This window comes from Symphodus melops (genome assembly GCF_947650265.1).
Source record: "Symphodus melops genome assembly, chromosome: 5".
NCBI lineage: Eukaryota > Metazoa > Chordata > Actinopteri > Labriformes > Labridae > Symphodus > Symphodus melops.
The window spans coordinates 19,405,527-19,418,606 of record NC_136695.1 but is presented as its reverse complement, the minus strand read 5'-3'; the positions used below and the strand labels follow the sequence as shown (position 1 = coordinate 19,418,606).

The window sequence follows — 13,080 nt, the reverse complement described above, 5'->3', positions numbered from 1 at the left end:
GCATCAAATCATGCAAAGAATTAAATTACCAGGATTAAAAACCAGCAATAAATGATGTATAACTATACATCCTTTTTTTAGTACTTTAGGGAATGGCAGTGCTTCAAAAGCAAACAAAGCATAACATTTTTGGTCAAATTTCATCAATCTTAAAAATAAAACAAATGGTGCTTGCTTGTTGAAGTTGTGTTTAATAACAGTACAAACTGGAGCATGTAAAAGTAGGATATTGTTTTTGGGTGACCTGTTTATTGTATTAAAAAAATGAAATAACTTGACTAAAACATTATGTATTGTGTGGTACCACAGCATACGATAAAAGGTAGGAGACCTGCCTTGTTGTTCTCTCTGTTGGCCTCTATGTGGTGCAGTTTCTCTCGGCCTTTTCTTTGTTTTTTTTCCGCCTATCTCTCTGTCGTCCGCTGCCTGGGATCCCTCCTCACACGGCCGGCGGCGTTAAAACAAACATTTATATGATGGCGGAGGACAGTGAGTCCGCGGCCAGCCAGCAGAGCCTGGAGCTAGACGACCAGGACACCTGCGGCATAGACGGAGACAACGAAGAGGAGAATGAGCATATGCAAGGGTGAGGATGATGATGGCCTGCCCGGCTCGTCTCTGAAACACAGCAGCCTGTTTGTGTGTGTGAGCTCCGCGAGGCAATCTCAGGAACAGATACACAAGGCCGTTTCTTCAACCTCTAAACCAGAGGATAAGTGCTCATTAGAGGCATTTATAACAAGGTTCATTATTGTTTTGTCTAAACATGTGTGCCTTTACGTTCAAAATTAACAACAAAGATATCGTCCCGTCTGAATGACATGAGACAGTCAAGACCGTTAGTTAGCGAGCTAACGTTAGCCTAGCTCAGCTGTCATTCGTTGCTATGGAAGCTATCGTTAGCTCAACGCTGATGCTGCTTCGGGTGTGTGTGTGTGCGCGTGCCTGTACGTGTGTGTCTGTGTACTACTGTGTACCGTTAGCCAGATAAAGTGAGTTCCCGGTTAAATTGTGTTCTGCTCATTTGGTTTTTTTTTTTATATCCGAAGGAGTCCAGGTGGAGATCTGGGGGCAAAGAGGAAGAAAAAGAAACAGAAGAGGAAGAAAGAGAAGCCCAGCTCAGGTGGCGCAAAGTCCGACTCTGCATCTGACTCCCAGGAGATCAAGGTGCAAACATGACCCGATGAAAATGTTCACAGCATGTTTAATGCACATGCAAATCCAAAGATAAACCTGTGTTTACCATCAGTATGACTGGATCAATGAGGTGTAACCATCATTAACCTAAACGCTGTACATGTGTAAACCTTATTGCAACAGCATTTATCAAAGCATTACTACCCTAGTTATATTTTCACTCACGTTTATCATATCTTAGTTTTGTAAACAAGTACAAACCCTGCTGTATGTAAAACAGTCTGCTACTAGGAGTACTCTGCACTCTACAAATCAGATATACTCTGATATTTAAACAACTTGTCCTGGTGTTTGATATAAAAATGACTATCACTAACCTGTCAACTTCCAGGATCATTTAAACTAGGATATGAACTACTGGGTTTTCATTCTGCATGCAAATGTCAATCCCTTAAAATACCCAAAACCTAGACGAAGAAACTCAGAGGTAGCACATGCATGTGAACACTATTATTTCAGGGTATAAAACCGATGTGCCGTCGTGGCTTCTTTTGTTTTGCGTCGATAATTCTGTCAGACTGTGTTACATGTTGCTGTATGATAAATCAACCGTGCAAGGAGAGTTGCCCCTGCACTTGAGGCACACTCACTTTTTGTTTATTTGTCCCCTCTCTACATGAAGAACCCAGGCTTGCCAATTCAAAAGCTGCAAGACATCCAAAGAGCCATGGAGCTGCTGTCCTGCCAGGGTCCAGCAAAGAGCATCGACGAGGCAACCAAGCACAAATACCAGTTCTGGGACACCCAGCCTGTGCCGAAACTAAGTAAATACCCACAGAAATTTTAGATAGCTTTGTTTATTTAATGTAGATGTAATTCCTATTACGCCTTGCTTTACATTGAGAATGTTTTAAAATGGTGTTCAGTATTATTGCTGCCACTGAAATACTTCTGTGTTTTACAAGTTCAGAATCAATGTCTATGTTAAGCATTGGATCAGCATTACCTGAGCATATTACTTTTAAATAATGGAAATGTTGAGATTTAAAAAAAAAAAAAAAAAGGTCTTTTATCTTTTACAAGAGCTGTGCCATATTTCTTTTTTTACAGATGAGGTGGTGACGAGTCATGGGCCAATAGAGGCAGACAAGGAAAATATTAGACAGGAGCCATATTCCTTACCTCAAGGCTTTATGTGGGACACTCTCGATCTCAGCTGTGCAGATGTAGTAAGTACAGTGTGTCTCAGAGACTTATAGATTTAAGCAGTAAGAGCAGCTAACTAGTATTGTCATGATCAGTGGATCTGCTGACTTTTTTTCTTCCAAAAACTGGAAATGTTCAGTCCATCATAGTGTGTAACAAGCTTACATCTGGAAACCTTAGACCCAGATACATGTCATTTGAGTTTATCATTGCAGCTCTAAACAGCATTTTGTCCAACAGCTGAAGGAGTTGTACACGTTGTTAAATGAGAATTATGTGGAGGACGATGATAACATGTTCCGATTTGACTATTCACCAAACTTTCTAAAATGGTAAGTGTTTTTTCATATTGCTCATGTTAATTATTTTGCTAATGATTTTTAAAAGTTTAAAAAAAAAAAAAAAAAAAGTGAAGTTTGTTATTGAAGTGTCTGCCCTCTCACTGAACATTTCTCCTCCCGCAGGGCTCTGCGTCCACCTGGCTGGTTACCACAGTGGCATTGTGGAGTGAGAGTGTCCTCCAATAAGAAGCTTGTTGGCTTCATCAGTGCCATCCCTGCAGATATACGAATCTATGACATGTGAGAACTCATTACGGATCATCACTAATTTGCATCAGAGCAGGGATATGATTCAGTAGAAAACCATGTTGCTGTGATTCACGCGTCTGCTTTCCATCTGCTGCTCCAGGGTGAAGAGGATGGTTGAAATCAACTTTCTGTGTGTCCATAAGAAGCTTCGTTCAAAGCGTGTTGCTCCTGTGCTAATCAGAGAAATTACACGGAGGGTAAACTTGGAAGGAATATTTCAGGCCGTATACACAGCAGGAGTGGTGCTTCCTAAACCTGTGTCCACATGCAGGTATGCTGTACAAAACATAAAACAAGGCACCAGAAAGGGGGATTTAAAACTCTTGGTCTCATTCTTTATGTTCCTTTTTCAGGTATTGGCATCGTTCTTTGAACCCCAGAAAACTTGTGGAGGTGAAATTCTCTCACCTGAGCAGAAACATGACCCTGCAGAGAACCATGAAACTCTACAGACTACCAGATGTAAGCGCTTGCCCGTGCCTGTCAGTCAAAGTTTCTTATCAATGGGAGGAACTTAATTAGACTTTTTATCTCGACACCGCTTACAGAGCATCAAGACTCTGGGTTTGCGGCCGATGGAGAGGCGTGACATCCCACAGGTAACCGAGCTGCTGCAGAAATACCTGAGACGTTTCCAACTCGCACCTTATATGGGAGAAGAGGAGGTGGCTCACTGGTTCCTGCCACAGGACAACATCATTGACACATATGTGGTAGAGGTATTTGGAATGAGTTTCTTCCCTCGAGATGCTGGCAGCGCTTCTGTTGGTTCTTCTTTTCTGCTTATGCTCACTTTTTCTTTTTTTTTTTTCTTTTGACATCTCTTCAGGGAGCCGCTGGTGTACTGACAGACTTCGCTAGTTTCTACACTCTGCCTTCGACGGTGATGCATCACCCGCTTCATAGGAGCCTGAAGGCTGCTTATTCTTTTTACAACGTTCATACACAAACCCCACTACTGGACTTAATGAATGATGCACTGATCCTGGCCAAACTGGTACGTTCATCCTTCTGTAAACACACAAACAACTCACACTTTTTTTTAGTCACTGAAAAGGAGAATTTCTAGAGCTGCAAATACCTCAGAAGGCCTCCAGTTAATAATGATGTTATTCTTAAACAGATTTTGGGACGAGACCCCAAACAAACTTTTTTCTGACAACATGCTGTGTGTGTTCAACAGAAAGGCTTTGACGTTTTCAATGCCTTGGATCTAATGGAGAATAAAGTGTTCCTGGAGAAGCTCAAGTTTGGCATAGGAGATGGAAATCTGCAGTATTACCTCTACAACTGGAAATGTCCTTCAATGGACCCCGATAAGGTCAGCAATAACATCAACATCCCGCACTGTCCTATGTGGGCTGGGTGTCTTTGGGCGCCTCACGATTCGACTCAGAATCGATTCTGGATTCAAAGTCTATTTATGAATTATTTCATGATGTTGCTCTATTTGGGAGCGACTGATTAGCCCCAAATAAATCATTTTTAAATGTTCAAAGAGAAGAATCTGGATTTTCCCATAAATTGATTACTTTAGTATTTGGTCTTAACGGTAAATAGACTGCAATTATACAACCCTTTCTTTAGTTTTATGAACCCTCTAAGTGCTTTTAACACTACATGTTACTTACCCTTTAAAACATACTGATGGCAGAGGCTGCTACATACAGAGCCTTAATACTAATCACAATGACACTATGATGGCTTTGAACACATTATTATACCAACTTCAATTTTACTTTGAAGTGGTCATACGTATATAGAAGCTAAGCTTACTTATTTGTGTCCGTCACCATGTTCAGTTAGCAAACACTTTGTTATAGTTACAACCCACAGATTGTTTGTGTGTGTCATACAATAAGAGGTAAACTCTGTTTTGTTTTTGTTTGGTCAGGTTGGCCTGGTGCTTCAGTAGCAGACCTCCCCTTAACCAAGCTGCTACACAAACACTGATCAAGAGGTCAGAAGTCTGCGACCTGTGGCTATTCCTTACCTGGACATACAGATAGCCCAAGCTAGACAATGAGAACTACAACAGAAAAGAAAAAAAAACAACAACCACTGGGAGGCGGTTCAGTCATTAAGAACAATTCTCTGTTCACCTGGAGGTGAAATCTGAAAATCATCAACATCCTGAATGTGAAGTCATGCTATGCCTGAGATACTCATACAGTACAACGCTCCTGACATGCACACCCATTTAAAACACAACCGTTTGACAAACCAGAGGATGCTCTGATGTTGTGAGTCATTTTGAGTTCTCCTTGGCAGACGCCTTCTTTAAAGGGACTGGCATGTTATTTTAATTTAGCTGATATTGAACTATGTAGATGATAATCAATGAACATAAACATGACTACATTACAAAACGACTAGTTCTTGTACCCAACCTGCAACTGCACACTTGCAGAGGATCTTAAAGGCAACTGATGAGTTCATGTTTGCGTACCGTCTCGTATCCTTGAAGACAGGAGTTTCTCTGCTGGCTGTTTTTGGCCCTCGTTAGAAAAGACATGAACTGAATGTGTTTCTTTGAAGGCTACACGTAACGAGTCCTTTACCTCAAGGATTCTTTAAATTATGATCAACATTTCCATGATAAATATGTTCACACACACACTCACAAACATACACAAAAAGGAAGGACTCATTCAACTGGTGCATTGATCAACCTGTTTTTGTTGAAAATATATAGCGACCTGTACATTTAAAGCCAGATCATATTTATTCCTGTAGTGTGAGTTTGGGGTTCGGGAGGGCTGATCCAAAGTATTTTCCTCCAAAGTAGAATAGGTGTTACTGAGTTTGTTCAGACCATGTGGGTTTTAATGGTTTTTAATGAAGAATGTATTGCCTCAAAGAAGCACAATTTTTTTTTTCTTTCATTCAACTGAAAAGGGTTTTTATTTTTGTTTGTTTGTTGTCAACGGGTCAGATTTCAACACAGATAGGCTACTGTACAAACTGTTCAACCTCCTTTTGTTTGTTTTTTAACAAAGGATTGGATCTGTTTTTGTTTTTTTGTTTTTTTTTTATCTTACAAACCTGTCTCTACAACTGAATGGGGTCATGTTTAGATCGCAAATTAAAAGCACCTAAAAACAAGGATGGCATGTTCAGCGCACAAGCGTGGAGGTTAAAATTTACAACAGCCAGAGAACAAAAATCACATTTAAAATGCAGCCAACAGTATGACATTTCTCAAACTAGATGTAGTGCTGATCTGAAGACAATTTGGTAGTGTAACAAATGGCTGACTAAGAAAGAGTGATGTTCTCGGCTCAAAACAGCTTGATTGGTTCTTTTATTTAGTAATGTTCAGTATGTAGTCGGTCATTACTCCTGATATCTGCATAGAATGGTGTAAGATGCCCATACAGAAGCTGATGTTCAGAAAAAGGTTCCACACTTGGTTCATTAAGAACTTTGTGTAAACAAACACTGATTTCCCTCACCTGCTGCAAGATATTTGTGTTCTCATTTAAACTCTGTTTGGTAAAAACAGAACTGAGCACAAGATCAAAAGTGTTTCAGAAACGTGAATAAGCTATTATTTAGAGAAGAGAGGATGCATTTACAAAAGCCTGTCGAACAAACAGCATCTTTTTGAAAGAAGCATTTCCCTGATTTTCCGGGTCCATTTTTATTGACTTCTTTGGATGTTTTTATTTTTTAATGATACTGTTTTTGTTTATCAAAAAAAAAAAAAAAATATGGTCGGTCATTTTCTCAGTGTGTTGTGTGGCCTAATGTGTGAAACAGTTCAGATATTTATTAATGTACTTCGCAACATTACTGAATACATCATTTATGTTCTCTTTGGAGCAATGTCTTAAACTTTCAAGTAAAAAAAAAAAAAAGAGGGTGAATTAAAAAATAAAAGTTATTATTTTTCCCCAGTTACTTGGCATTTCTCTGTGATGAAACTGTTGTCGGACCACTCGTCTTGTTTTTGGAGCTGCTGGTGTACTCAGAAGTTGCGTCTTTTATAATTGTCTTTTTGCTCTGGGTTTGTAACTTTATGTCTGATGTCTGCATTACTGAAGAAGTTGAGGCTGCTGCCATGTTTTTGTCTCTTTATTGTCTGTGATGTAGTTTCTTCTCATCCCTTAATATATTATTAGCAAGTAAAGACAACCTATAGTCAGTGCTTGAGGGTTTAAAGGTCTTTTTTTTACCCTGGAAAGGTGAACGGGTTTCCTTCACAAACGGCATTTATTTATCACTGAAGCTGGGTTACTGAGTCGACAGTGTGCCTCATGGATGCTGGTTGTGTTACAGATGTGTTGCCTGCAGCTGTTTGAATGAACTTTGAGCATGTCCGTTGTGCTGCCACGATGATCTCTACGTTGTTACTTGCCACACCCTTTAGTGAGAACTCAAACCCGAGGTACCTGCCTTATTTAAAAAAGATGTTTTGTTTTTTAATCAAGATTTTCGGGGGGACGGGAGGGAGAACTTTTGAAATGACATACAGCTTTCTCTAACTGAAGAACAATATTTTTATTCAAATCCATTGTAAGCTGTGAAAAAGCTGAAGAACTTGTACCAGCATCATTTAGACATGACCCCATGCAAATAACAATCTGATTCAACACACTTGTCAGCTATACCAGCATGGATATTTGATCGAATAAACTCACTTTAAAAAGGAATATGACTGAAGCACTTCTTTTGGAACTAAACTGAAATATGTGATATCTATATTCTACTTAAAGCACAGTACTTAAATTAAATCTGCCCACATCCATTTTTGTGGATAGGTTTGGAAATGTATTTCCAATAGCTTCATGTCTACAGAGGAGCATGAAACATATCTGTCATTTGCAGGTTTAATTCAGAAATCAGTTAACTTATACAATTTGTCTGTAGCCAATTTGCTTTCACTGTGAAATGTGGCGGTAAAGTAAATGTATTTATCACACAAGTGTTCAAACTGTTTCCAAACAATTCAATTTAAAATCATGTTAACCGTCATCCAGTCTTTCAGACACCGTCTATAAAGAGTTTTAGCGACACTGTTATCTACTTGTCTCCGTCAAATTTGAAACACACTGCTCTCAAAGTCATCCAGAAAGCAGAAGCAATGATTCTGATAAACCAAAGGGGGGGGGGGAAATTAGAAAATGTACACTATAATATGCAGAAGAGTACATTTCCTAAAATATAAAAACAAAACTAAAAAACTCTTCAGATTTATCAACCTTAAAAGAAAAGGCCATATACTTTTAAAAAGGATCACAAGTAGACTACGCCTCATTTTAAGAGGCTAAATGCAAAAGAAACACCTGGAAGCATCCAGCTTAAACTTTCAAGAACGAAGGAAAACTTTTTCAAAAATTAAGGCTGAGTTTTTGTTGTGTGTAGCCAACTATGACTTAGCCTTCTTTTTTTTTTTCCTTGTAGGATTGGCCACTATTCTCTTGACTTTGAGAGGTTGCAGGGTACAGGGGGAGGCAGACTCTGTGACCTCACAATCACTTTCTAGTTTCCTTTTCTGTCCCTTCTTTTCACCGATGCCCTCGTGCTCCTCTTCAGGGTGCACAGAGTCTTCAGCTTTAACACTCTGTGTTGCAGCTTTTAGCCAGGGGACATTTAGTGAGGGCACTCTGGGCATAATGGCCTCAACAGTGTCAGTGAACGCGTCATCATCCTTGGAAGAGCAGCATCTGAACCCGAGCGCGAGGACGCTTTTCAGCCCCAGCGGCACAGACAAGCTCTGACTCAGTCGAGGCACCTGGCAGGCCGGCACACCTCGAGTCGCACTTAGAGCGATCAGATGATCCGTCATGTGCGTTGGCCTGACAGACTTGCATACCAGCAACAGTTTGAGCTCGTTTCTCTCCAAAGCTTTGGTGACCTCGTTGATGCCGATGGCCAGCTGTCTTCTCGCTGCCACATCTGTCCAGCCGTTCTTAGGAGAAACCTGCACAGGAGCGTCTTTAATCACCTCAGGATGAGGCTCCGGTGTGGAGACAGATTTCTTGTCTCTCTTTTTCTTCCAAGGGCGAAACACTTTCACCTCTTTCTTCTCGAGACCAGTAGAAACCAGCTTGTCCTTCAGGGTATTTAGGATAAAATGCATGTCTTCTTGGGGTAGTGGGCTCCATTTTGGATTGAATGGTGAGGTGAAGGAAGTCTTGGTTAGAATTGGTTTCTTTTTTTCCTTTTTGTTTAGCTTCCCTGCAGTAGCCATTCCTCTTCTGAAAAAGAGAAAGTGTAACAACAAATGAAAACAGACAAACCAGAATATAACAATCAAGAGCCTGATCAGTAATTCTATAAACATTGATCTTTATATAAAATACATTATAGAGAAAAAATATCCAATAATACGACGTGAATGAGTCCAAAAATGAGTCCAAAAATCCTACATATTTCATGATGGATGTGATGGATGGATACTTTATTGATCCAGAGGGAAATTCAAGGCTTCCATTACTTACAATGAACAGTGACTAAGAACAAAAAAATACAAATTAAATCTGTGCAATTAAAAATAGTCATACCAAATAAAGAAATGTACATAACCTATGCAGGAAAAGACAAACATATGTGCTATTTAAATTAACCCTCTACATACACTGTGTGATGTTTCTTCATGTTCATTATATTTGAGGTGTGAGAACAGACATTAAAAACAGTCATTGAGGATAAATAATTAAGGTGATCGTCATTAAAGTGTCCAAACTTTAAAGGAGCAAAAATAAGGTAATGGCAGATATAATTAAGGTGATTAACCGGCGGTTTGTTTTTTTTAAACTAATCTTGCTCGTTTTTAAACTAATGAAATGATTACGTGTCTGACATCTCGTGAGGACACGCTGGGTGGTGTGGGAGGAGGTTAATTCTCTGAGTTATAGTAAGAGAAGATTTAATGTCATTCAGTTTGTTTTAGAAAAAATAAAACAAATTTAATCCCGAAGCAGATTAATGACATCAACTTTTTAAAGACAGTCAAAAAATGGTCATAAGTTAAAAGTGTCATTGAGTTACTCTACCTGAGTTTTAATCAAACAAAAGCACGTTTCTTTGACGAAGTTATAAGCCCGTAATGATGCTAGCTGCACAGTGTGCATGGTGACAGGACGTCGCCATGATGAAATGGTCTTCTTCGCTGTTGTTGTTTATCAGCGGTTAGGCGCATTACCGCCACCAAGCGAACTGAGAGGGAACAGGAGCTGATCGTAGACTAAATAATAGAGATGACACAGGAGAAAAATAAAAGATAGAATTGAAACGACTTTATTTATAAGAAACCACAGCCCAAACAAGTCCTCAGTGGGCATTATATACTATAGTCTATCAATATAATGTAGTATGCATCCTTGGTGCTCAAGGTGACATGCCATCTTTTGATACACTTTATTACCCATATGGATAAATAGGTCCTATAGGTCATAGTAGGTTTTTTTTGTTATTACATTATGTTCATTTTGACAGTTTTGAAATTATTCTGGTAAAGCCTATTAAATCCCCACGAGTCTTTTTTTGTTCAATTACGTCATTCCATTGTCTAAATTTATATTTTAATCTATGTTTGTCCTTTACGAATTTTTGTTTTATATTAGGCCTATATATTATTGACTATTATTGACTAATATGGGTCAGTTCTGGACAGGTGGATTCAGTGCACCAAGATTAGGCCTAAATATATCTAAAAATGAAATAAAAGGAACACATTACAAATACCAGTACAAATAGTTATTAGTATATTGAATTGGTCCGCATATAACTGTGGGCTCGCGCTCGTGCGTCCGTGCATGCGTGCGTTTGTGTGCGTAAAAAAGGGTGACAGGCAGCCAATCAGCTCGCGAGCAGCTCTCCGCTCCCTCCTCTGCAGTCCTCTAGTCTCCTTGGCATACAGTCTCACATTGATCAGCTGTGCTGCAATTACAGCTGCGCAGATCCGTCTCGTAAACAGGGGATACAGTACATTTATCTGAACTCCGGAGCTCCAGCTGCGAAAATGTCCAATCAGGTACAATATAATTACATTTATTATCATTTTTTTCTTCAGTGTAGCGTAGGTGTATCCTATTGTTATTGCGATTATGTAAATAACGGTTTTAGCAGAGGGGTGTTAAGTCAGATAGTGTCAGTGTCATCCATGTTTGACACAGTGGGATGGGTAAAAACGAGTCCGAACAAAGAGTCCTATTCATTTGCTCAAGTATATTTAAGGTGCTGGAGTGTTAAAGACAGGTGCTGACTATTATTAGTGGACATGACAAATTATGTAATTTACAATAAATGATTTTAGCAACTTCAATAGTAGCCCATCAAAATCATTGAAATCCTACATTTTGGTAGTTTTGGGTTTACGTGCATGTCACTTGGACCCTAATTATCTGTTCTGCAATGCCCAGATCCTTTGTAAAGTAGATTATTCAAGTAGGCACAGAAGCACTCCAGTCTTGAATAAAAGGCCATTGTTTAGCCCTAACATGTGCAACAATAGGTTTCCTGGGCTCTGCACCCTGACCGGAATACTACGCTCAGATCTTTCATTCATTAGTGTAATCTTTAACTGATTTATATGCACTCTCTCATATTGTGTGATTGCTATTCCCAGCCACTACCTTATCTGGATTCACTTGAGTGGAACCTTCACATACACATATTCTTATCTCATGACAGCATTATAGCAAAGTTTTTAATTATATATTAGCAATACACAAAGTTACCTGAATGTTTATTTTCTAAACATCTTTTTCTTGTAGGCAGAGTTTGAGAAATTGGCAGAAGACGTGAAGAAGGTAAAGACGAGGCCTACGGACCAGGAGCTCCTTGACCTTTATGGCCTTTATAAACAAGCAGTTGTGGGAGACATCAACACAGGTATGACTTGCTGCAGAAAATCTGAATAATGTACACAGAATGTTCCCTATATGCTGTACATATGTTTTCCATTACACATTTTAGAAAGACCAGGGATGCTGGACTTAAAGGGAAAAGCCAAGTGGGATGCCTGGAACTCCAGAAAAGGTGACACGTTTTAAACGCTTGTAGACATAAATCAGTCAATTTTCCAACTTAATATTCAAGTTTAGGTAATACCATGTGTTCATCTGCCATCTGTGAGGCTGTATTTTTTTGGGTTAAATTAATATACTTTTTACACACACATTTAGATTTGGATTTGGTTTTCTTTTTCTTAACCAGGTATGTCATCTTACATGTTTATCATAGGCTAAGCATGTTAGTATTTAAAGCCTTTCTTCAGTACTTTGCAGATTATATGAGTTTTACTGAAAAGGGGTCATAAACAAAGAACTGGACTCTGAGCTTTTGATTTATATTTGGTGTTATTGAAATAACAAAAACAAAGAAAGAAACCACTAAAATGATTACAATTGATCAAATAGGGAGTAATGAATGTGTGTAATGAATTTCATGACCACACTTTTTTGCAACATTTCACTAAAAAATCCTATTTGTCTTCTCAATAATAATATTTTGTATTTATTCTCTCTTTCAGGAATGTCAAAGGAAGATGCCATGACAGCCTATATTACACTTGCAAAGGAAATCATTAATAAGTATGGCATGTAAGAGTTGCAATAACCTCACAGGACTTAAAACAGGAACTACTAACTCAATAAAATCCTGTTGTCTATCAACCAGTAGCCTTCTGCATTCAAAGTCCATAATAACTCAGAATGATGTGTGATAAGTGATGAATTTCTTTTTATAATTTTTTTTTTAGATTATTGCCATTTTGATATTTCTGAATAATGCTATGCATCATTTTGGATTAAAAATGTGAACATTTCAAATTTCTGATTAATCCAAATCATAAAGATAATTGTTGTAATCCACATGTACACAACAATATACTGTACACTAAATGCAGCTGACTAACTAACTGGGCTAACTAAATGCTTTTAAATGTGAACAAATTGAAAATAAAACTTCTTACTTATGCACTGTGTGTGTGTGTGTTTTGTTGTCATTAAGCATACCTAATTACATTTGGTTGGACAAAAATAAAATGAATGAATAAAAGCTCATTGCAACGCAATTAAAACTAAAAAGGAGTTCAATCAACATAAACATATCCGTGACTCAGTTTTAATTAAACAAAACAAAAACGTGTTATAACCTTTGTGTCGGAAAGATCACTGCAGAACTTGAGTATTAGTCT

At 38.5% G+C, this 13,080-nt stretch overlaps 3 protein-coding genes across 4 annotated transcripts; 2 read left to right on the top strand and 1 right to left on the bottom strand.

Moving 5' to 3' along the window:
* Positions 1–274: 274 nt before the first annotated feature.
* On the top strand, positions 275–8,043 carry nmt2 (N-myristoyltransferase 2). Of its 2 annotated transcripts, none has more exons than XM_079342830.1 (12): positions 275–586; positions 1,050–1,167; positions 1,820–1,961; positions 2,248–2,366; positions 2,584–2,675; positions 2,808–2,924; positions 3,034–3,204; positions 3,287–3,395; positions 3,482–3,652; positions 3,763–3,930; positions 4,117–4,254; positions 4,828–8,043. In XM_079342830.1, exons 1-12 carry the CDS (start codon positions 474–476, stop codon positions 4,846–4,848), a joined length of 1,479 nt encoding a protein of 492 aa, XP_079198956.1. In that variant the 5' UTR covers positions 275–473; the 3' UTR covers positions 4,849–8,043. The 2 variants fall into 2 exon arrangements, with proteins under 2 accessions (XP_079198956.1, XP_079198957.1); XM_079342831.1 differs by lacking the exon at positions 275–586 and adding an exon at positions 600–925.
* On the bottom strand, positions 7,422–10,032 carry rpp38 (ribonuclease P/MRP 38 subunit). Its single transcript, XM_079342835.1, has 2 exons — positions 9,935–10,032; positions 7,422–9,136 (listed from the first exon to the last, which is right to left on the bottom strand). The coding sequence occupies exon 2, from the start codon at positions 9,127–9,129 to the stop codon at positions 8,305–8,307; it is 825 nt and encodes a 274-aa protein (XP_079198961.1). The 5' UTR covers positions 9,130–9,136; positions 9,935–10,032; the 3' UTR covers positions 7,422–8,304.
* A 744-nt stretch (positions 10,033–10,776) lies between these two features.
* On the top strand, positions 10,777–12,867 carry acbd7 (acyl-CoA binding domain containing 7). Its single transcript, XM_079344428.1, has 4 exons — positions 10,777–10,914; positions 11,657–11,774; positions 11,859–11,921; positions 12,415–12,867. Exons 1-4 carry the CDS (start codon positions 10,903–10,905, stop codon positions 12,486–12,488), a joined length of 267 nt encoding a protein of 88 aa, XP_079200554.1. The 5' UTR covers positions 10,777–10,902; the 3' UTR covers positions 12,489–12,867.
* The last annotated feature ends 213 nt before the right edge of the window (positions 12,868–13,080 follow it).